This window comes from Fusarium poae, chromosome 1 (genome assembly GCF_019609905.1).
Source record: "Fusarium poae strain DAOMC 252244 chromosome 1, whole genome shotgun sequence".
Classification (NCBI taxonomy): Eukaryota; Fungi; Ascomycota; class Sordariomycetes; order Hypocreales; family Nectriaceae; genus Fusarium; species Fusarium poae.
Genome location: NC_058399.1, coordinates 8,924,725 through 8,947,126, shown reverse-complemented (window position 1 = coordinate 8,947,126; position 22,402 = coordinate 8,924,725). Strand labels below are relative to the sequence as shown.

The 22,402-nt window shown below is 46.8% G+C and overlaps 9 protein-coding genes across 9 annotated transcripts; 4 read left to right on the top strand and 5 right to left on the bottom strand.

Moving 5' to 3' along the window:
• Positions 1 to 1,467: 1,467 nt before the first annotated feature.
• On the bottom strand, positions 1,468 to 2,105 carry MNH1 (Protein mago nashi; the record flags this gene model as incomplete). The annotated part of the gene is made up of 5 exons (XM_044847494.1): positions 1,468 to 1,608; positions 1,660 to 1,747; positions 1,803 to 1,866; positions 1,920 to 2,015; positions 2,078 to 2,105. 5 exons carry the CDS (start codon positions 2,103 to 2,105, stop codon positions 1,468 to 1,470), a joined length of 417 nt encoding a protein of 138 aa, XP_044713410.1.
• A 46-nt stretch (positions 2,106 to 2,151) lies between these two features.
• FPOAC1_002921 (uncharacterized protein) lies at positions 2,152 to 6,162 on the top strand (the record flags this gene model as incomplete). Its single annotated transcript, XM_044847493.1, has 5 exons — positions 2,152 to 2,165; positions 2,941 to 3,408; positions 3,489 to 3,909; positions 3,963 to 5,961; positions 6,014 to 6,162. 5 exons carry the CDS (start codon positions 2,152 to 2,154, stop codon positions 6,160 to 6,162), a joined length of 3,051 nt encoding a protein of 1,016 aa, XP_044713409.1.
• Positions 6,163 to 6,840: 678 nt separating this feature from the next.
• Positions 6,841 to 7,862, bottom strand: FPOAC1_002920 (uncharacterized protein; the record flags this gene model as incomplete). The annotated part of the gene is made up of 3 exons (XM_044847492.1): positions 6,841 to 6,966; positions 7,042 to 7,800; positions 7,860 to 7,862. 3 exons carry the CDS (start codon positions 7,860 to 7,862, stop codon positions 6,841 to 6,843), a joined length of 888 nt encoding a protein of 295 aa, XP_044713408.1.
• Positions 7,863 to 9,363: 1,501 nt separating this feature from the next.
• On the top strand, positions 9,364 to 10,510 carry DIM5 (Histone-lysine N-methyltransferase, H3 lysine-9 specific dim-5; the record flags this gene model as incomplete). The annotated part of the gene is made up of 3 exons (XM_044847491.1): positions 9,364 to 9,417; positions 9,470 to 9,983; positions 10,047 to 10,510. The coding sequence occupies 3 exons, from the start codon at positions 9,364 to 9,366 to the stop codon at positions 10,508 to 10,510; spliced, it is 1,032 nt and encodes a 343-aa protein (XP_044713407.1).
• Positions 10,511 to 10,915: 405 nt separating this feature from the next.
• On the top strand, positions 10,916 to 11,902 carry FPOAC1_002918 (uncharacterized protein; the record flags this gene model as incomplete). Its single annotated transcript, XM_044847490.1, has 1 exon — positions 10,916 to 11,902. The coding sequence occupies one exon, from the start codon at positions 10,916 to 10,918 to the stop codon at positions 11,900 to 11,902; it is 987 nt and encodes a 328-aa protein (XP_044713406.1).
• Positions 11,903 to 14,657: 2,755 nt separating this feature from the next.
• On the top strand, positions 14,658 to 15,024 carry FPOAC1_002917 (uncharacterized protein; the record flags this gene model as incomplete). The annotated part of the gene is made up of 2 exons (XM_044847489.1): positions 14,658 to 14,758; positions 14,814 to 15,024. 2 exons carry the CDS (start codon positions 14,658 to 14,660, stop codon positions 15,022 to 15,024), a joined length of 312 nt encoding a protein of 103 aa, XP_044713405.1.
• A 1,522-nt stretch (positions 15,025 to 16,546) lies between these two features.
• FPOAC1_002916 (uncharacterized protein) lies at positions 16,547 to 17,419 on the bottom strand (the record flags this gene model as incomplete). The annotated part of the gene is made up of 2 exons (XM_044847488.1): positions 16,547 to 17,225; positions 17,307 to 17,419. 2 exons carry the CDS (start codon positions 17,417 to 17,419, stop codon positions 16,547 to 16,549), a joined length of 792 nt encoding a protein of 263 aa, XP_044713404.1.
• A 496-nt stretch (positions 17,420 to 17,915) lies between these two features.
• Positions 17,916 to 19,080, bottom strand: FPOAC1_002915 (uncharacterized protein; the record flags this gene model as incomplete). Its single annotated transcript, XM_044847487.1, has 2 exons — positions 17,916 to 18,906; positions 18,968 to 19,080. 2 exons carry the CDS (start codon positions 19,078 to 19,080, stop codon positions 17,916 to 17,918), a joined length of 1,104 nt encoding a protein of 367 aa, XP_044713403.1.
• A 1,632-nt stretch (positions 19,081 to 20,712) lies between these two features.
• Positions 20,713 to 22,400, bottom strand: FPOAC1_002914 (uncharacterized protein; the record flags this gene model as incomplete). Its single annotated transcript, XM_044847486.1, has 4 exons — positions 20,713 to 21,081; positions 21,132 to 22,147; positions 22,219 to 22,269; positions 22,319 to 22,400. 4 exons carry the CDS (start codon positions 22,398 to 22,400, stop codon positions 20,713 to 20,715), a joined length of 1,518 nt encoding a protein of 505 aa, XP_044713402.1.
• Between the last annotated feature and the right edge of the window lie 2 nt (positions 22,401 to 22,402).

The window sequence follows — 22,402 nt, the reverse complement described above, 5'->3', positions numbered from 1 at the left end:
ACATTGACTCGATAACATCATGGTCTACAGAGTGGCTTGAAAGAAAACAGTCATTGCAAACAGTGGAAGCACCCGGGAGACCTACCTAGAGTTCATGTGTTCCAATTGCCTCCAACCTATGGGTGAAGTTGGCACCAATTACTAAGGTATATCAGAGACCTAAGAAGCCAAATAGCGGGCATGAATTTGTTCAATTGAGGTACCCATCACGATCCAATATCAGTTACGGCCATAATTTAATCTCATAAGAAAGAAGCACGTAAATTAAGCTCATTTCTCTGTTACCCTTGTTTTCATCTTGGATTGAGATGAACAGGCTGGACTACGGATACTAAGGGATCAGTTTCCATGGATCTAAGCGGGCCAGGGAACCTTAACAACACTACCACCACAAAAGAAGCGAAAGTTTGACAAAACGATCTGCCGGCGACGGAATCGTACTAACTACTAACCTATACTAGGAGCATGGATTTTATTTTATCCTGGAGGTAGTTCTCTATGTTCTTTCCCTGGAACTCTAATTAATATCGCCATCAGGGTCAGATGCTTTTTCTTTTGTCACATCAGGAATTGTCGGGCTGCTTCCGTGCTGTGTGCCCCAGGGATACAGTACATACCAGCATCGGGCAGCCCCAGCATTCCCCACTGCACCTATTGCAGCCTGCATTTTGTATGGGGTGACGGGCCTCATGGAGGTCGTAACGAGCCCATACTACTATCTAGAAGGTACTAAGTTACAATACTATTCATCCTGAGACTTACTGACATGATTAACATCCAATTTGTTGCAACACCAGAAAACCTTTTTGTCACGGCGACTACACCTAGTATGATGTTCTTGGCTGAACACCTAGTAATTTAATAACGCGTATCAGAGAAGGCTGTTTACCGGTCGTTTCCAACCTGCTGCCTCAGCTATTGTGTGCAATCCTTTCTGTTTGGTTCCAAGATCGTCATTAACTCGACCTTACGTGAGCCTATCACAGGGATCAAACATGTTGCTAGAGCTGCCAGGAATAGTATAATTATAAACACGATATATGGCAAAATCCTACCCTGCGTTGTCAACCATAATTGAGGGTTGCGCTGAGTGTTGCGCAACGCTGTCAAACTGTCGTACCATACTATCCAGCCTCTCAAATTCTTTTCGCAGGTTCTTCGCCTGCGATATCTGACTCAGGGTCCTCCTTCGTTATCACGTTGAACATAAAAAAAGACGGAGTTTCCTTCTCAGGTGTTCATTGTTATGATATCGTTCCCTTTTTTGTAAGCATGCTTCCTTGATTCGTGATATGTAGGGTAAAGTGCTCAGTGTTGGCGAAAGCGTTCCGCGTCACTCTTTGACAGTTGGGTATCGTTCATAAACACCAGATGCGTCATTGTCGCCATCACCAGTCTCGTTGCTGTGTGCTCAACCGTGCCGAGCAGGCAATGCCACGACTCATTTCTTGTTGCCTTGTTTATCGTTTAGATGGGCTTAATCTTGAAATGCAATGCGATGAGACTGAAAACCAGGGCCTTCAAATCCTGGACGAGGTAGTAAAATACTCGCAACCCTTCGGGATCAGCGGACTCGGTGACATCAACCAGGGATCCAATTTTGGCGGTCTGCTCTTTTGTTAATGATGCCCTTTAGAAGATCGCTGCTTTGAAACTGACCTCAAACGCGATATGATCGTTACCAATGCGGATCTCCAGCTCCTGGCGTCCGTCTTTGTTTTTCTGCGGCCATTTTGAATCATCTTCTCTGTTTATAGTCAGGGTCGCTCAATAAAGGTTCCAGCGCAACGGGACTGACATACTTCGTGATTTCGCTTGTTTTGATAATTCGCTTGATTTCATCGACGATGACAGAGCTTACACACACTAAAATTTTGTCAGCGCAAAAGATGCTTTACGGGTTGGAGCGTGATACTGACTCTCTTTTCGAATCAAGCTATCGTTTCGGTAATTGGAGTTGTTGGCGTATCTGGCTACCGCGCTGCGACCGTCTCCAACAACCCGGAAGTCGAACTCTGATCACCATTTCGTTAAAACCAATATCTTTAGAAGCTCAATCGCTCGAGGCTATTCGTACCTAAGAATTCGTGACCAAAACGGCCCATGTGGCCAGAGCTGTTCGTACAGGCTTCATTAGCATCACTCGCAGAAATGTTTGAGCAAACGTAAGTACGTACTAGTACCGCAGATAGAATGGTTCGTTTGACGACGACATGGCTGCGTAAGTGAGAGATGGTGTCGGAAGTGTTGACTTTTTGTGGTCAAGGAATAAATCCAACAATTAGGATCGCAAGGCTGAGAAAGAATCCGGGCGGGACCTGTTAGTTCAAGGTGCCCATAAGTAGGAGGTATGTATGTACTAGATAGGTAAGTGGTATGTATGTGTATGCACGGACCCATTGGCGGGGCAGACAGCTTAGGTTAGTACCTTCCACCTGCCACTTCTACCAAGGTACCTACCTACCTACCTACCTGTTGGTGTATTGTGCTATTGAACTTATCCAGAGGTGCCTTTCTGGCCAAAATCAAATCTAACGCTCTGTATCGAAGTCCAATTATCTGTATCAGCCTTGGATATTGGATCAAAACTGTTTCTTAGATACCTATCGAGAGCGATTGTTTTCTGTAGTATTTCTGGGATACCTACTCAGATCAAGGACGTTAAGAAAGCACGACCTATTTACTCAAGGCTCGAAGCTTCTTCTGGAGTGTACCTAGGTATCCCTGATAAAATCACGTGACCGCATCCCTCCCATCTAGCTTTGTGCCACCTATTCTACATCGCTGGCAGGACAGATCTTCCTGAAGTCGACGCTGTCCAAAATTGGTCAAACTACCATAGGGGATTCTAGCAAAATACTGACGGCGATTGCGCGCTGGAACAACCCAACGAATGGCCTAGACATATCTTGCTATTTGTACCGACAATCGAAACTAAAGAGCAAACCGAACCCCTGAGCTGAGCCTCCCCACCGCCGAAGTCGACACCACCTATACTGGTACCTCCAATCCACCTCCTGCCGTCCCCCCTAAGAGCCACGTCCCATCTACAACAAACACATTCAACAATTTTCTCGGCCAGATTCTGGCGGCACCCTTCAAGATGTCTGGCTTCCTTGAGAATGCGTACAGTTTAGTTCATCAGGACAATGCGGCCGATGTCCCCACCGTTTCCGACCTGCGCATGCAGTTGGAGAAAGGTACAGACGAGAGCAAGGTTGAGACCATGAAGCGCATCTTGACCATCATGCTCAATGGTGATCCTATGCCCAGTTTGCTCATGCATATTATCCGTTTTGTCATGCCCTCAAAGTACAAGCCTCTCAAGAAGCTTCTCTACTTCTACTATGAGATCTGCCCCAAGCTTGACAACAGCGGCAAGCTTAAGCAAGAAATGATTCTGGTCTGGTATGACTACGTTCTATTTTACCTATACTGATAGCCTCGACAGTGGCTGCCACCGAACATCACTGACAGTAACTTCGTAGTAACGGTATCCGAAACGATCTCCAACATCCCAATGAATATATCCGAGGAAACACTCTTCGCTTCCTTTGCAAGCTGAGGGAAGCTGAGCTTATTGAGCCCCTCCTCTCTTCAGCGAGATCTTGCCTCGAACATCGACATGCCTACGTCCGAAAGAATGCCGTCTTCGCCATCTCCTCTATTCACACACACTCGCCTTCTTTGATCCCTGACGCCTCAGAACTTATTTCTACCTTCCTCGAGGGAGAGAGTGACGGTGTCTGCCGACGGAATGGCTTTGCCGCCCTTGCTAGTATCGACCATGATGCTGCCTTACTGTATCTAAGTTCTGTTTTCGAAGGAATCCCCAACGCAGAAGAGCTTCTCCAGCTTGTCGAACTCGAGTTCATTCGAAAGGATGCTGTCCAGAACTCACAGAACAAGGTTGGTCGGACATTTGTCTACATGAGCTCTGCAGCTACTAACGGGTACAACAGGCTCGGTACTTGAGATTGATTTTTGACCTGTTGGAAGCCGGCGCCTCGACTGTTGTATACGAAGCCGCCTCGTCCCTAACCGCCCTTACGAACAACCCGGTTGCTGTGAAGGCCGCCGCCGCCAAGTTTATCGAGTTGAGCATCAAAGAGGCAGACAACAACGTTAAGCTTATCGTACTTGATCGAGTTGACCAATTGCGGAAGAAGAACGAAGGTGTCCTTGACGACCTTACCATGGAGATCCTCCGAGTTCTGTCTAGTACCGATATCGACGTTCGAAGAAAGGCTCTCGGCCTTGCCCTTGAGATGGTGTCTAGCAAGAATGTCGAAGAGGTTGTTCTCCTGCTCAAGAAGGAGCTCTCCAAGACCGTCGATCAAGAATATGAGAAGAACACTGAATACCGATCACTCCTCATCCACTCGATTCACCAGTGCGCCATCAAGTTCTCTGAGGTTGCTGCAAGCGTCGTCGAACTTCTCATGGATTTCATCGCTGACTTCAATAACGTTTCGGCTGTCGATGTCATCAACTTTGTGAAAGAGGTGGTTGAGAAATTCCCTAACCTGCGAACTACTATCATCGAGCGTCTCGTCTCTACGTTGGGTGAGGTCCGAGCTGGCAAGGTTTACCGTGGCATTATGTGGATCATTGGTGAATACTCCCTTGAAGAGAAGGATATCCGAGAAGCTTGGAAGAGGATACGTGCGAGCTTGGGCGAAATGCCAATTCTCGCCTCCGAGCAACGGCTACTTGACTCCCACGATGACGACGAGAAGACTCAGGATCATATCAATGGCACATCAAAGCCCGTCGCGCCATCTGGCTCACGTAAGGTTCTTGCCGATGGCACTTATGCTACTGAGACTGCTCTTACCAGTCAGTCCTCAGCTGCCGCCAGGTTGGAGGCTGTCAAGACTGCACAGAAACCCCCTCTGCGCCAACTCATCCTCGATGGTGACTACTATTTGGCAACTGTCCTGTCCTCCACTCTGGTCAAGCTCGTCATGCGACACCATGAGATTTCTTCCGACAAGGCTCGTACTAATGCTCTCCGAGCTGAGGCTATGCTCATCATGATTTCTATTATCCGGGTGGGTCAGTCTCAATTCGTCAAGGCCCCCATAGACGAGGATTCTGTAGATCGAATCATGTCCTGCGTGCGTTCTTTGGCCGAGTTTGAAGAGAAGAAGGAACTTGAGACTGTCTGGTTGGATGACACCCGAAAGGCTTTCCGGGCAATGGTTCAGGTCGAGGAGAAGAAGCGAGCCGCCAAGGAAGCTTTCGAGAAGGCCAAGACAGCTGTGCAGGTTGATGATGTTGTCCCCATTCGACAGCTTGCCAAGAAAAACACCACTGATGGTCTCGATGAGATTGAAGTGGATTTAGAGAGGGCAACAGGTGGTGAGGGCACCGCTGAGGATCTCTCTTCCAAGCTTAGCCGTGTGGTTCAGTTGACCGGCTTCTCTGACCCCGTCTATGCTGAAGCATATGTCAAGGTCCATCAGTTCGATATTGTTCTTGACGTTCTTCTGGTTAATCAGACCACCGAAACCCTCCAGAACCTTTCAGTTGAGTTTGCCACCCTTGGTGATTTGAAGGTGGTCGAGAGACCTACCACACAAAACCTAGGTCCACATGACTTTCATAACGTCCAATGCACCATCAAGGTCTCATCAACAGATACCGGTGTCATCTTTGGTAACGTTGTCTATGACGGTGCTCACTCCACCGACACCAATGTTGTTATTCTCAATGACCTGCATGTCGACATAATGGATTACATACAGCCTGCTACCTGCACTGAGACTCAGTTCCGCACCATGTGGACGGAATTTGAATGGGAGAACAAGGTCAACATCAACTCCAAGGCTAAGACTCTCCGCGACTTCCTTGATCAGTTAATGGCTTGCACGAATATGAACTGCCTGACGCCAGAGGCTAGCCTTAAGGGCGACTGCCAGTTCCTGAGTGCTAACTTGTATGCAAGAAGCGTTTTCGGTAGGTTCAATTTATTCAAGTACGTGCCACACTTTGCTAACCAGTCAATTAGGCGAGGATGCTCTCGCCAACCTGAGCATTGAGAAGGAGGGCGAGGACGGGCCTATCACTGGGTTTGTCAGAATAAGGAGTCGATCACAAGGCCTAGCCCTGAGCCTGGGCTCGTTGAAGGGTCTCAATAAGATTGGCTCAACGTCTTAGACCAACTGATGATACATAAAGGTACCTGAATCCGATCGCACGAAACAGGCTACCGAAGCATTTCAAGATTCATGACGATGGTAGGAGCGGAGTCAGAGGCGGAGCACGTTAATGGGTGTTTTCCCACCAAAAGGCTATGCGATAGGTCCCTGGTAGAGTTCATTGTAAGCAGGTTTAAGTAGATGTTGATTATAAAGGCACATGGTTTCAAAAAAGAAAGAGACCCTTTTCAAGACATAGGTCATCCATAAGGATGCCGAGGTGGCCTCTCGTTTGGAATAGCAATAAAAAGTAAGATCATGATGAATGTTATCATGCACGTTGGTTCGGTTTATTGACACGCATACGTGCGCTGTGGGACAATGTGTATGGTGCCCCAGTATTGATATCGACATATAAGGCGACGGAGTAATACAAATTGCTGAAAAATAAAACAAAAAATCGCTGGACCATTATCCTCCAACTCCAATAGAAACACATGCAGTAGATAGGGTAAGCAAGATGAGGGTATTGTCCAAGTATAATCGGCGTTGGTAAATAAATGAGAGAAGGGGTAGCAGCCATCAGGGGGGCGTATGGCAAGGCGGTTGATCAATATATTGGCTGCGAAAAGTGTTCACGACAGATGTTGAGTTTGAGAATTAACTTGGTCGTGTGAGAGACGGTTAGGCACAATAACTAAACGACGTCAAAGACAAGAGCATTCACGACATGACCTGTCTTCCAGTTTTGAGTGGATAGAGACAAGTTGTCCTTCAGGATCTTGCCCATGTATGCTATCCTGATCTTTTTTGTTGACGCAAGCTGAGAAGCACGTTAACATTCTACTCATTTGTACCCCATCGAATGAGGAATTGGTCAGGGTAAGAGGGTACTCACATCAGCCTCGAGGGCAATCTTTTTGGCTACGCTTCGCACGGTTTCCGACTCTGATATGTTGACGGTAATGTCCTGACCATTTTCACTGAGCCTAGCTCGCAGCTTGACCAATTTATGCACCTCGTCTGCCTCCTTTCCTTTTTCTTGCTTTTTGCCACCAAGCTCTTCGTCGCTCAATTCTTCGTCGGCTGCTGTGTCGTCGCCCACGGTGGAAATGTCGCCTTTAGCACCGGTTTCCCGATCCTCCCCAATGTTCTGCGGGTCGGAAACAGCCCATTCAGGTACTTGATAATAGTTTCCAAGAGAATCATACACGCCGTTGGCGAGGTCGCCGGTAGGTAATGAAATCTCAGCAGCCGAGAGAATCATTTGAGCTGTCGCAAGCCCATTTGATCCATCGTCCTGGGCGTCTTGGCTTGCGGGGTCCCATAGAACCTGCAACGCTGCATGAATAGTCTGCCATATCTCAGGTCGTCCAGTGACTCGTGTATCGAAGAATGCGGCTCGTTCCTTTGCCAGTTCGCTCTTGGTCCAGGTCCGGTCGCGAGAAGTCCATTCATGTCGCTTCAAGGGCTTGTCGATGTGCTGGTCCAAGGGACGGTCGTTGCGACGACGCTGGCGACGTCTTTCGGCAGGGATTTGTGGTTGAGCAGCTTCAGGGAGGGATATCGGGGGAGGATTAATAGCACGCGATGAAGCATTGGGCGCGCCACCCGGGTAAGGCGAGTTGGGCCCCGAAGAACGAGAAAGACAGCAGCCCTGGCATTGTATGTTAGAGATGGCGGGATCCTGGCGGATGATTTGAAGAAGGGCTGTACCATTCTGGCTACAGTGAGGTAGTCTATGAGGGCGGCAGCGATCGGCGTTGAGCTTGTGGATTGAACGGTTGAGTAAAGGAATGATGATCCCAACTTTAGCGACTAGCCATCATTGGTAGGGTTGACCAGAGAGTCACAATTGATTGCGAGGAAAGGGAATAGGGACAATAAGTAAGATGCCGAAAAGAGGAGATTTAGAGGAAGAGAAGGGGGAGAACGGCGCGGCGCACGCAGGCAAGAGGCGCAGAGCAATAAAAGAAAAGGCAGAACAAGAGGAGATAATGAATCAAGCAAGACGGGAGCCGAGTTTCGGTCTGATCCTGTCTGGTCTGGAGTCGCCGAACCTACCTACCTACTAAGGTAAGTAAGTATGTAAGTACCTTAGTAGTATTGACTCCTGCTTTTTGGGCGCTTTGCCTAGAGGTTAGGACCAGGAGAGGCAGTATAAAAGCGGGACTCGGTTAGTTGAGTTCTTAGAGTTTAAAATACTAGGTAGGTAGGTAAATTAGTACCTTAATAAGTACCTACCTAGAGAACGGGGTCCTAGACAGGTACCGGGACAGTAATTAAATCGATATTTTTCAGCTTTATTGGAAAGCTCAGCAAGCGTCCAAGGCACTGATTAACGACACACACACACACACACACACACACACACACACACACACACATATATATATATACACACACATAACGAGAAGGCTCTTTAACTATGCAAAAGAGACGATGTATCTGTGAGACGGGCCGAAGTGATAAAGATTCAGAGTTCATGATGCATCACTGTAACAGTGACAGTCTAAGAACGGGGGAAACGCGGCCTTTCATAAAACTACTAATGCAGACGTTAAGTGCATGTAGAGTCGACACAACCACACGCTGATCTACTGGCCTACCTTAGTAGTCAGGAAAGGGGAAAGCAATCATAGGCACTAAAGGGACAGTTGATGGTTGTCCCTGTCGTATCGTCAAATGTTGGCCATTGTCAGAGGGGTTTGTGGAAGCATTACCGCGAACCGACTAATAGGCAACTACTAAGGTACCTAGGTATGCTTGCAAAGATTACATCTGCAGAGGTAATAAGTTTGTACTGAACATCGGCAAGCACAATAATTGATTCACGGTTCTCCTACGCCCTCAGAGGCTCATCAGTAAAAGATAGATACTCTACCTTATAGATGCCAACCTTTACTCGCAGGGCGGGCAATAACCAATCAAAAACCGGCATATGCCCGCCTAGCATCCACCAAGTCCGCTATTTCCAGTGCCTTACCTTGAGCTTGACCGGGCATGCTTCCAATATCGACGGCCTTCTGTACCGACCCAACTCAAGTGCATCTGATTTAAATCTCGCCGTATAGTGGGTAGGTACTAAGGTAGCTTTCACTTGGAATCGTTAGCTGGAACCAATTTAACCCTTTATTCTTCCCAAATCATCCGAGCAACAAATCATTCTCTCCATAATCGTTCTTAGCATTAGGAGCGCGTTCACTACTACCAAAGGAAGATGTCCAGAATGCAAAAGGCAACGGAACGTCATTTTTATTATCACGGCAAAGAGGTATACCCTCACAGGTCTTTGTTTTATGTGCAGTGACTGATCTTGTAATCAGGGCTACCAAGAAGAATGCAACAACTGTCACTGGTGTCAAATACGCTCTTTTCCCACTCACTCGACTCTACCAGTCACGGTAGTTAACGAGCAGGACTCTGAAGTTCTTCCCGACGATTTTCGCTTCATAAAAAGCGTGGAACTTGGTGCTGGAGTCAGACAAGCTGAGGATAGCTTCCACAGTGGCTGCTCCTGTGATAATGACGCCGAATGCCAGTTCACAGGCTGCCATTGCCTGGCTGATCTCGATGAAGAAGACTCCAGTCAAGATGAAGATGATCCATTTGGGGATAACATCGACGGCATGGATGTTGACCGGCCGCGCAGAAAGGCGTACGCCTACCACGCCCATGGCGCAAAAGCTGGCCTCTTGCGATCCAAGTTTCACAACTCAAAAATGCCTATATACGAGTGTCACCAGAGCTGTGCCTGTAGTATAAACTGCCCCAACCGCGTTGTTGAGCGTGGCAGGACTGTACCTTTGGAAATCTTTCGCACTGAAGATCGAGGATGGGGTAAGCGTACCTTCTCGTCAAGAACATTTGTGCCGTTCAATTCACTTATTTTATGTTTTGCAGGAGTAAGATCACCTGTACCTATCAAGAAGGGACAGTTTGTTGATCGATACTTGGGTGAGATTATCACATCAACGGAAGCAGACCGCCGTCGCAGCCAGTCTGCCATCTCGCAGCGTAAAGACGTTTACCTTTTTGCACTGGACAAATTCACCGATCCGGACTCGCTTGACACCCGACTCAAAGGGCCTTCTCTCGAAGTTGATGGCGAATTCATGTCCGGCCCAACGCGCTTTGTCAATCACTCTTGTGAGCCCAACATGCGAATATTTGCACGCGTGGGCGATCATGCTGATAAACATATACATGATCTTGCCTTGTTTGCGATCAAGGATATACCGAGGGGAGAAGAGCTTACGTTTGATTATGTTGACGGAGTGTCGCACGAGGGAGAGGAGCCAGGAGAGAAAAGCCACATGACACCGTGTCTGTGTGGAAGTAAGAATTGTAGAAAGTTCCTATGGTAATAGATTCGTAGAAGAGGTCTTCAAGAATTGGTCCTTTGTGGCAGGGTGGCACAAAGAAGTTATCATCACTCTTTGAGCTATGTGTAGGAATTACATGCCATGTTGATTGCGACATTAATCCGGAGTGATGGGTGTTTCTTTGGAGTTGACAAAGCTCATAAGTAGAAAGAAACATTTAATTGTTTCCTCCAGTGTTCTTTGAGCATACCCAGTAGCACAATACATAGAACAAGGACAATCTAGGCTTTTCTTCCTTACTTGTGTTCACCGAATGTTGGTATGGGCAGTGGGTGTATCCAGAACAGTTCTCGGGGAATCACACCTTTATAAGTAACATTCTACCTTTCAAGGAGACTGGGAGTTTCCTCACTATGACCATCAACTTCAACCCTCGGATCTGACACCATGGGAAACACCGACAGTACTTTGAACTCGGGTCCTTCTGAGACTTCCATTTATGACGATCGCTTTACTGCACAAGGTTATCGCACGCTGCGACGGTCTCAACTCATCCGCAGAGCCCTGATCCTTCGCCAAGTTTCTCAAGGGAGAGCGAGCCCGTCAGAGGTCTGGTGCAACGATAAGAACTGCGACGAGGAGCTTCATATATTTTCAAACCCAGTACTACATTTGACCGACTTGCCAAAAAGCCGCGAGGGGCTTCCCGTGTCGGTTTACTCCAAAGACTTCGCCGATGCAGTGATCACGAATTTTTTCGATATCCAGGACATCAACACAAGGGAACACAGAGTTCGAGGTCTCTTATCCTTCATAGACTCGCCACCTGTGCGAACTGCGTTTTGGCACTTTATTAAGGAATACAGTAAACACATGTATCGACTCTCTGACGAGGACTTCCAAAAGGCTCTCGTGAAAGCTCGCCCGGTCTTTCTGGACATCATGTTTGGCGTCAAAACAGCGGCCAGGGCTCAGCTGGCTCACAGCTATATCCGTCCCCAACCCGAAGCTCAAGACCAAGGGGATCTTCAGCAGTTGATTTTGCGTTTTCTTGTTTGCTCCGAAATGTGGCGCCAGCAAAAGACTCCGCGCTCAGAGAACTGGAAGATTGGTTCCCGTGAAGGGGTGGGACATTTCATGACGGCCATGCTATTTCACTACAAACTGATGTGGCAACAGAACTGTTTCGATACTGATTTCATACGCACGAACGACGTGTGGAACCGTGTATGGGATCTTTGGCTATGCAAGTATCCTCTTGGGGGCCCTGACGAAGTTATCGATGGTGACGTCTTTCAGTTGCGGGATCATATTGAGAAGACGGAGCAGGAGGTTCTCGACGACGTGGGATATCTGGGTGGCATTGGGCAAAATAACGAAACTTATAACCCCGTACAGTGGTACCTGGGCATGGGAAAGTATTTGGTTGAGTGACGGAAGGGTTCGCATAAGAGAGTCCATCATGGACGGCAGTTTGGGCGTTTGCTTTCTTTTCTTTTTCTAGGTAGTGAAAATTGACAACCCTCCGTGACAGCACAGCATTCCCAGTGGTTAGTGAGTCTTTCCAGGTTTGGAAAAAAACGTTAATCTACAGCAAGACAATGGGGATGTCTTGATGTAAAGACGAACACTATCAGATGTCCTAGATAGTGGGTAGGTAGGTGGACAATTATGAGGATAGCGAAAAAAAAAAAAAAAACATACAACAGCGGGGATTCGCTGGTCGTCACCGACCCAACTACTAATCCGCCGGTTAGTGGCTTGACTATGGGAGAGCGGACGGGATCCCGTATTTTCCACTACCTTTGGTCGTATGTAGGAATAGGTAGCTGCTAGAGTAAATATAAACGATTTTTTTCGATCCGAGTAATTACTTCCAGTCCATAGGTAGTTGATCGCTTTCTTCAAACTCTGCACACCTAGTTGTTTATACACCCAAGGCTATATCCTCACAATCGGTGGGGGACAAGATCCTCAGCTTTGTTAAAAGACTTCGAATCATGCGGCTGGCCGCTGCTCGCTTCGAGATAGGTACATAACCAGAAATCACTGCGCAGTAACCGGCCCGTCTTTACCTCATCGTTGTTTGGAATGGCTACCTAGTGGACTCAATGTATGTGTATCATCTGCCGGTCCGGATCCGCGCCCCAAAGACCCTGGCTTCAAACAGTGATGCTCTGAAAGTGGTCCTGGGCATAATAATTGTGAGACCAGTTTTTCTACCGATGGCATACAATTTGGCCAAGAACGGACTACTTTTAACAAGCCTGATCAATACCGAGGTACAACATCAAAATGGACGAGCTTAATTGGCAATGCCTGTTACTATGTACAGACCGATGGCTGGGAGGTTCATGATTTGATATGATATGCAGGACAGAACACAATACAATACACTCTTGGTCTTGTCAATGTATACTGAATTATGATGTTACAGCCAAGGAGATCCAGGTCTTAAGATTTCTGTGGAGCTCGGTATTTGGTATAGACCTAAGCAGATAAGGTCGTGGAGCTAGTACCCTGAAATTTTCCATAACTACCTACTGCAGAGCCGAGTGAGGTTCGAGACGGCTATTGAATAAAGTACGTTTGATTGCCCGTAGCATGATAGATAAATGAGGATACAACACAAGGTTAAGCAGGTAATCATTCCTTCGTGATAAGTTTGTTTTCATTGGTCTTGTATAGTAACAGTCAAAGCAATAAGATGTGTCGATGAGAAACAGAAAGAGAAGCAGATCAGTGAGGGGATACAGGTCTAATGATTGGTGGGCTCATCCTCTGAAAGTACCAAGTCAAGTCAGTACCTAAGTGTCAAGTGTTGTATGTGCAGGGTGTGCGAGGAAAGTTCAAACACCACAATCTTGCACTTTTTTAGTCGAAAGGATAGGTTAAGCTCGCCCGAGACACGATTGTTGCAACATATATTTTATTGACCGTAGATAAGTACAGCAGAATGCGGGGAAAGCGGAAGTCCGCTGAAAGTGCTGCAAAAGACATTCATCTTACTTGACCATCCATCTTAGCTAAAGCAAATATCGATTGATACTAAGTGAGCGAGTGAGTACTAGTGGTGCCACGAGAGTCGGAGCTTTGCCAACTGCTTTATCCTATGAGATAGATAGAAAACAAAAGCTCCTTTGGAAGCGGGATGGACGCGAATCTTGGACAGGCCACGGTGAGGTCATGGTGGTGAGATTAGAGCGGATGCCCCCCACTATTGGCCGCACATAAATAATTCTGCTTGGTGGGAGCTTCCTCTGGTCGAATGTTTGCGGACTCTTGCGGATTGCCTTCGGAATAAGAAGATGCGAATTAGACCAACATATTTGAGACCTACGTTGCTTCAAAATGGAAGAAATTGTTTATAGAATTACTGTGAATTATCTTTAACCACTAACCTTTTTGTGTATTATTTAGTCACCCCTTTGAGCCAGCCTAGACTGGAATATATCAATACTCTTTTTGGACTAACTTGATTGACGTTGAACTACAAGTGAAAATCCAAATGTCCAATCCGATTCTTCCCAACCCCGCCATTTGAAGCTCATCCCGCATATCGTACCACACCCACTCCATTCCCGCACCGTTCACAGCTTTCCCCACTTCACCCTCTGTGTATACAGTCTCCTGTAGATTGTCGTTGTAGAGGCAACTCCTACCGGCCGCTAGCACCTGATCCAGGTGATCGGCTTCAGTGCCGCTCCGCACAATCTGGGGCGCACTCACACCCCCGCCCCACTCCACAGTCAGTCAAGACGGCCATCCCCATGCCCTTGAAGACATGTTGTCGTTCGATCATGGGCATCAGCCAGGCCAGGGCGCTCTTTACCTAGTCTGAGACGATGCACTCGGTTTGTTCTTTTCTTCTAGTTACATAGGTAGGTAGCCATATAAAAATCAAATCAGGTGAGACTTATATCAACACTCCTCCCCTCCATTCCCACAACGGTTTTTCACAACTGAGATTCTTCTTCCTCCCATCGACATAGACCACCTACCTACCTACCTACCTACCTAGTTCAAACGGATTACTATTACCGAGTTATATCTACTTATAGTACCTACCTACCTTTTGTGCTGTTAGACTACGGTACCCCCTTGCCAAGTCAAGTTCTTGGAGAAGAACTCTTCACACCTTTCCTTCCCTCTCCTCACGTCTCCCCCCATCTCATCTTCCTTCCTCACAATGATGCGTGTTCCTCGACAAGCATTTTCCACTGCCGCCCGTATTCACCCTAATATTGTTCCTCACCTTCGTCCTCAGAAGAGAATGTCTTTTGGAAGATTGTAAGTTTATTACGTATGCCGCACGACTTCACCTCACACGCTGACCACCGTAAAGGGCCAAGCCCGTCGCGGCTATTGTAGCTGTTGGTTACGGGGCAAAGCTCTCTCTCGACATGGTGGCGAAACGACGCATCGCTCAAATGGAAGCCACAGAGCGCGAGAATGCCGCCTACCGAGAGCGAAATGAAGCATTGATGAACATGTATGGCGATCGATCAAGTCTCGACGAACTCGAAAAGGCTGTGCAGTTTTACGAAAAACGATAAATGAGATCCACGTCAGAACGAAAAGAAAGAAAGAAAGAAACAATCAAACCAAGCCGAGCCGAGCCGAGTAACCCTTGTCCTACACTTCGTTCGTTTTATACATCTGAAGCGACGGCGATCACTCACTACCATGGGAATGTAATACGTCGGAGTTTATTGGCACGGATATTACCATGATCTGAACCCTCGAGATTGCACGGAACGGCGTTAAGGAATACCATTTGTTTGCCATGTTGCTTGGAAGGAACCGATTGTCCGACAGGTTGATTTAACCCCAACATTTACTCTGCCTGGGCGTCTCATCATCAACAAAACAACATCGACAATGAAGTGTCTACGAAGTCGATCCCCGTGTTGAATAACACCCGGTCTGCACATTGATGAAAGGCGTTGTAGTGAATACAATAGATTATTACACGGGGTTTAGAAATCCCAAATTACACTGGTCGCATTCATTCATCCCTCACTGTCACTCATGGGTTCACATGTCATCAGAGCTATATTCCCAATACATTTTGGTCCCTTGTTTTCTATATTATCTATCAGAGTTGTACATGCTCACCCAGACGATGATCTAGACGTGGACCCTTACCATGCTTTGCATTGCCTCGAAAATTTACCTTCCAACATCATGAGCCTCGCTGGATCGCAGGCCGAGGTTTCCCGCCGGCTACCTAACCTAGTATGTCCGAGCGGCAGGTCGGGGCCCACCCCAGAGGACTCAACTTAGCCGGCTCTCTCTGAGTCCCTATCCGACCAGTCCCAAGGACTTGAATCTGACGTTACCATGCTGCGGTGATTGATGTCCATTACGTCCTGGCTTGCTCCGGTGGTCATATTCCGCGATTTCATACGACAGCGATACCAAAGTATTATCAAAGTTTTTGTTGTCCAGCTAAGGTTGTTAAATCTGAACCGGAAGATTCCTTGATACAATTGTGTAACAAAATCGAAATGTCGGTGGGAAATAGATTACCTATTAATCCTTCATGTGTATGTTGACAGGAAATACTCATGCTCTCGCGTTCAGTTTATTGTGTGTAGCAGAAAATTTGACCTTCTAAGTTAAGGTACAAAATTAAACGACCCAAGAAGTTTTGTCTAAGTAGCATAAACTGACCTACTAATTCCGTCTCTCATGCTTCTTGCGGCCAATTTTTCTAATATCACACCCTCATGCAAGGTTGTTCAGATAAATCTCACAGCAAGCGTGTAGAGGATTAGACTCGGAGCTACAGCCAACAAAATAGATTGCCGAAGCGGTATGCGAAATGATTGGTGTGCCTTGATCTTCACGTATGTCACTGATATTGCACTGTTTCAGCGATATTTACTTCTCTAATTGAATATATCAGACATTCCTAGTCATGTGTCTAGGTGTACTCGCAATTTTCTTTTGGATTTTTTAATTTAAAGATAGCATATGCGCATAAATACGCGCCTTAGAATGTGCCCCAGCGTCATCCTCGGGGTATATTGGGTCATCATCTTTTCCTCCATATGGTCTTGATTTTCCTTTGATCTAGACAGGTCCAGGGCCGACTAACTCCCGGCGCTTGATGCTTTTTAGCCGGATCTGCAGCTCTCGAAGTTTGGTTGCAAAGCCGCGGGAAACGGCAGCTACAAACTTAGGTCGATCCATCAGCTCCTCCATGGTATCGATCCATGCACGATAGCTGACACCTTCGCAAAAGTAGGTGATCATCCGCCCACCCATCTCGACCTGTGCGTTCTGCTGCATGTTCAGCACCTCGTATCCGTCGGCGAAGTCTCGCATAAGAAGTTTTTGCGTCCCTTCGTCGCCCTCGGTCCGGTAGAGAGCGCGATGCCCGTTGCCGATTGCGACATCGGTGCATCGCATAATGAAATCGCCCATTTCTGGGCTGATGAAGCGATCGCAAAGCTTGTAGACCTCGATATAGTCACGCATAGGGGTCTTCGCGGCCATGGCCTCAGGATTCTGGGCCGGACGAGGAGGCGTGTGAGGGACGATGGAAGAGTGACTGTACGCAAGCCCAATGTAAAGGCCGAGATATCTCGGTTCAATCTCGTCATCGTCGAATTCCACGACCCCTTTCTTAGCCTCGACGAAGCGTCCAGCTAGGCATCCTTCGAAGTACTCCGAGTTCTTGGTGAGCACACTTCTGGCGACATGAAAAGTCTCCGTTTTCACTCTGAGCTCCACCATCTGCTCGTCACCCCTACGTAGGCAAACATGTCAGCAAAACATTCGGTAAAGGTGGACTCAAAAGTCGGGAAGTGAGGCAAGTAAATGTACGCACTTAACAAGCCAAGAGGTGCGGCGGTCCGTGAAGACGGTAGACTGTTGCTCCTCAACCGCATCGTCCTTGGGAGCGGCCCTGGTACGCGCCCTTTTGCGAGTTGGTTGCGGCATCGCACGGTCGGAAAGCCTTAAGTGAGAAAGTGTAAATGGTGTGTATCGGGTGGGATATGGCAGGTTCAACTTGCGACTGAGATTGTGCCAAGTTGTGGAAAGAGAATGTTGGTAAAAGACTCCTGGGATGAGTTGAGTTGAGTTGTATCCTGACACTAGGCATCGCCTGAAACGCCTTTTCGGATTGGTGACGATTTTACTTGAAGAGGGCTCGCACGCTTCGATTTCAGGCCTAAGAGTTGAAAGCTTTATTCTTAGAGTGCGTTGTTGGATGTAGGCTCAAGCGCGAGGCATCCGCCGATAGCAGTGTTGTGAACGAGCCCCGTTGTAGGGCGAGTCACCGAAGCACTAGGTTCCTCTCAAAGGAAACAACCACAAAATGTCAAGGCTGTACAACACCCTCGATACATTTTAAAGAGTAACAACCAAAATCTCCATGAACAAATAGTTCTTGCCTGATAACTCCTTCTGGTACCACGGCACTAGCAAACCAACCTCATCTTGCTCTTACCCGTTTAATAGTGACATTGTCATCTTCCAGCTCCCACCCGACATTGTCCTTCTGTTTCAGCTCATTCCACTTGCGGCCGGCGGAAAACTCCAAGTAAGGCAAGTCGACGTGAAGGTACGATCTTCCAAAGCATTTCAGAGTGTGAAGCCTCATGTCTTCATCCGCCCACTCCATCAGCTTGAGGCAATGGCGGTCGACTTGTTGCTTTGCAGCTTGCCACGAGACGTAGTTGTCATGCGCCAGCGCTTTTAGTATGTGATCCAGCTTCTTGCTTCTGATGTTGAAGTCTTTCCTGATGAAGTACGCCTCAGTCAAGTCCCTACGCCGGCACGCGGCATCCAGCATGAAGTAGCCAGCAATTTCTTCAATTTCACTTTGGACCATGGGAGTCCATACAGCCATGTATCGAAGAAGGTGCAGAATCGCTGGGTGATATGACTCAGGATGCTTGGCAAGAATGGACAGGCGAATGGAGAAGATGTATGCTTGTATGGAAAAGAGATCAGCTCGCTTGGTTGCCACCAATCCTTCCCGAAGCTTTCTCAGTGCCATCAAGACATCTTGCAAGGCTTTTGTGTTATGCGGGTCCTCAATGGCAGCCAGCATAGCAGTGGTTGGGCCGTTTGAAGGAATAATTGACCGCAGAGCCTTCAATGGCCCTGCCAACGAAGATGCGAGCGAAGCGACAGCATCATCCGATGACAAATCAGCAACCTTGGAGACGCCTATGGCATCTGCAGCTGACGTCGAAGAGGTCTTTGATGACACTACAGCTGTGGATGTTGCTGCTGATGTTGGCACGTATCCAGGTGGAGGCTTAGTATATCTCGTGGCAGGAGTTGAATCGACTGCTCTTATGTCAAGAGCTTCAAAACTGCGTATAATTGTGTCCTTATCGCCCGCTTCGGTGCAAAATGCAAGGAAGCGTGAAATGATTTGGTTGTAGTACCATTCCTGGGTTTTGTGGTTAAGCAACCTAGGTATCCTGGTCAGCCTGCCGTTGTATAAGCCAGCATCATTGTGTTATGAGTAGATACCTATCGTCTCCTTTAGAGGGAAGCCCCATATCCAGCAACGGGTCTTGCTCAACAGGCTTCAATCTTCCCCAAGGCCCTGAGGGCATCCTGCCACCTCGACCTCGACGGGGCATAGCGTGGGTATTTTTGGAATATGCTCAGTACCAAGAATTGTGAAAACAGGAGCCCCTTGATACGGCATCACAAGGAATGGCGTGTTACGATGTGTTAGTTTAGGTAGCCTGGCTACTTACGTACTGCCAATCCTTTAACAATGGATGAATGAGGTTGCTGTGAGAGTGAGGTCGATGGTGGGGTAGCTGTTTCTAGCCCGACCCAACGATCCACTGTTGGTTCCTGCATCTATCATATAACCAACCCTATCTAGGCCTCAGGGTATCAGAAAAATTGGCTAATAGATGAAATTAGTGGGATTCTCCTTAGACTATGGCTCTTAGACTATTTATTTTTGTAACCTAGGACTTGGGAGGTCATTTTTTCTGCTACCCACTAGCTAGGTGTTTACCTACCATCGCGCGCCAAGGGGGTTATGGGACATGGTCTGGGCAATAATGATAGGGCTTAATACGGTATTAATGATGATTTAATAGTGCTATTAATTATTTAATTAATATAGTATTAATTTAATAGGCTTATAATAGCCTAATAGGCCTTTAACTTATTAGACTATCTAGTTTAAAACCTATTAAAAAGCTATAAGCCTTATAATTATAAAAGATATTAATTTTAATTATAATAACCTAGCTAGCTATAATAGTTAAAAAATAACCCTTAAAATAACCTAAAGAGGCTTATAAGGGTATTAAAAGGTCTTTATAATAGGTATTAAAAAAGGTAAAAAAAAAAGGCTTTTTTTTTCTTTTTATTTAAAGAAATTAAAGCTATAGTTTTAATTATAGCCTTAAGCTAAATTATATTAATTAATTAAATTAATTAATAAAATAAGCTATTAAATTATTAGCTAAGTAATCTTATTACTATTAAAAGAATATCTATTATATTAATATATAGAAGGCAATTATAAGGGTTAACTTAGCTAAGCTAGCTATAGCTAGGTTAATAATAACCCTATTAACCCTATATTAGCTATTAACTATAATAACTATATTAACTAGGAAAAATTATAATATTAAGGTTATTTTTAATATCTAATATAGCCTATTATAATAACTTTAAAATATTAGTCTTTAATATAGTAATCTAGTTAATAGACTGTTATTTCCCTTGCTAATACCCTCTACAAGCTTATATAACCCTGATACCCTTATACATCCACTGTCTACAAAGGGGGGGTGCGCCGGTAGGTAGGTAGGTAGTAATATACCATGGAAGGTGCCCTGGCTCTTACAAGAAGGTGCTTGGGTGCTATGTACCCTGATCTGATGATGAAGGATGATACTGTTCTAGTAAGATAGCCCGTGCCTAGAATACATCTTCATAGAGACTCGTTGGTAGCGCCTGGTTTGGTTGACAACTTAATTAAGCAAGAAACAGCCTGGGCAGTGCACCAGTAGATGGACTGCACCATGGCAATAATCATTGCCATGAACCGAGTATCCGCTAATGCATTTGACAAAATTTCATTGATTACCGAATTATTAAACCTACTCCCGTTAACGGATTTCCATCTAAAAAAATCCTCTCGTGGGTATCATTATTCGCTAAGAAGATCTTCTTCTCAACCGCTTGTTAAAATCATCACAAAAAGGTCCGTCTCCCAGATCCAAAGATCAAAAGTACCGGCCTTAACCGTGGATACGATCAGCCAATGTTACCTTATCCCACCCCTTTGGCCCCGAAGCCTCATACTTGCCGGACTTCGAGATGACTCTTCCAAGACCCTGGTGGATCTCAGCCTGGAACGGCCCAAATGGACACTTCTCACCATCAATGCTGATGTATCCATCATCTTGATCACGAGGAATGATTCGGTATGCCGAGATCTTCTTGTATGTGACGTGCGGGTTATCGAATAATCGCTCAGCTTCGACGTCAAGAAGAACCTTGATCGCAGTGAAAAAGGGCAAGTCACCATCAATAGTAACGAGATCCATCAAGCCATCGGAGATAAGCGAAGCAGCGAAAAAGGGAGCATCGGGTGACATATATGCCATCTAAAAATGTCAGCACCACCCTGGAGATGAGCCCGGGCCCGGCTACTTACATTGCCAGCATAGAAAGTGCCAACTTTGTCGTACGGGATCAACTCCCAGCCTTCAGGAAGCTCGTCTTTGATTGTACCATACTTCAGTTCTGGTAGGCCAGCACCGTCAGTTGAAGATTCCGCTTCAGTGCTCTTCGCCAATTGGGCGAGGCTTGTGGTGCTCGCGTGGTGCTTGTAGTGTGCCTTGACACCATCTTTTTCCTTAATCTCGACCTTGACCGCCAGATCGAACGGATAGCATTTTTTCTTGTACATGCGTTGCACAACACCCACTTCAAATCGCGCACTTCCCATCCATCGCATGTTCTCCGTACCGAGATCGCATTCAGCAATGAGACCCAGCGTCTGAGAAAGAAACGAAATGATACGGTTGTTACCGGATGTGACTGATACCAGATCCAACGGTGTCACAATGCCTTTGATGATAGCCAGGGCGGCAAAAGAGGGCCGATGGGAACCGTACAGGTTACACGAAAATGCATTGCCTGAACCACAAGGTATATGACTGACGGCCATCGTAGACAGCGCCTTCGCAGCATCAGGCCGCTTGGCAAGGCCGTTGAAAATCTCGTGCGGTGTGCCATCTCCGGAACACGCCATGATAGTATCGTACCTAGACAGGTCGGCGTTTTGCGCCAGCTCGACGGCCTCGCCACCACGCTTAAGAATGACGACGTCAAGCTGCATTTTGGCTGCATCGAAGAGCGGCTTTACCTCACTTTCCCACTGCTTGATGGCCTTTCCAGGACCGGAGTTCGGGTTGATCAAGACATACGCGCGTTTACGAGGCGGCGCATCGCCGTATGCGCGTGACAGCAGGGTCTTGACAAAAGTCTCGGTCGGCGTTGCGTCGTTCCCCTCATCATCGTCCTCCTCGGCAGCAATTTCAAATTCCCATTTCCCAGGTTTGATTAACTTTTTCGAAGCGTGGATAGCATAGTCGATCGTGATGTGGTTGTCGGCGAATTCGGCCCATAGCACATTGTAGAAGGGGATAATGTCCTTTGAAGATCCAGCTGCAAAGTAGACAATAAGCGATTAGCGACTCGTTTTATTTTAGCTAATCTCATCATCAATATATTCTTACTGCTTGTAAGAGGAGCACAAGAAGAGCGGCCGTTTTTCTTGGTAATCGGGCCTGTTTATGATGATTAGTTAAAATCTTTGGCTAAATGCTGTTATCGTACCATTAAACTCCAAGCCGTCGGCTCCAATAGTCAGTCTCTTCTTGCCCTCCAATAAGAGCCGCATTCCAACGCCTTCTTCCATTT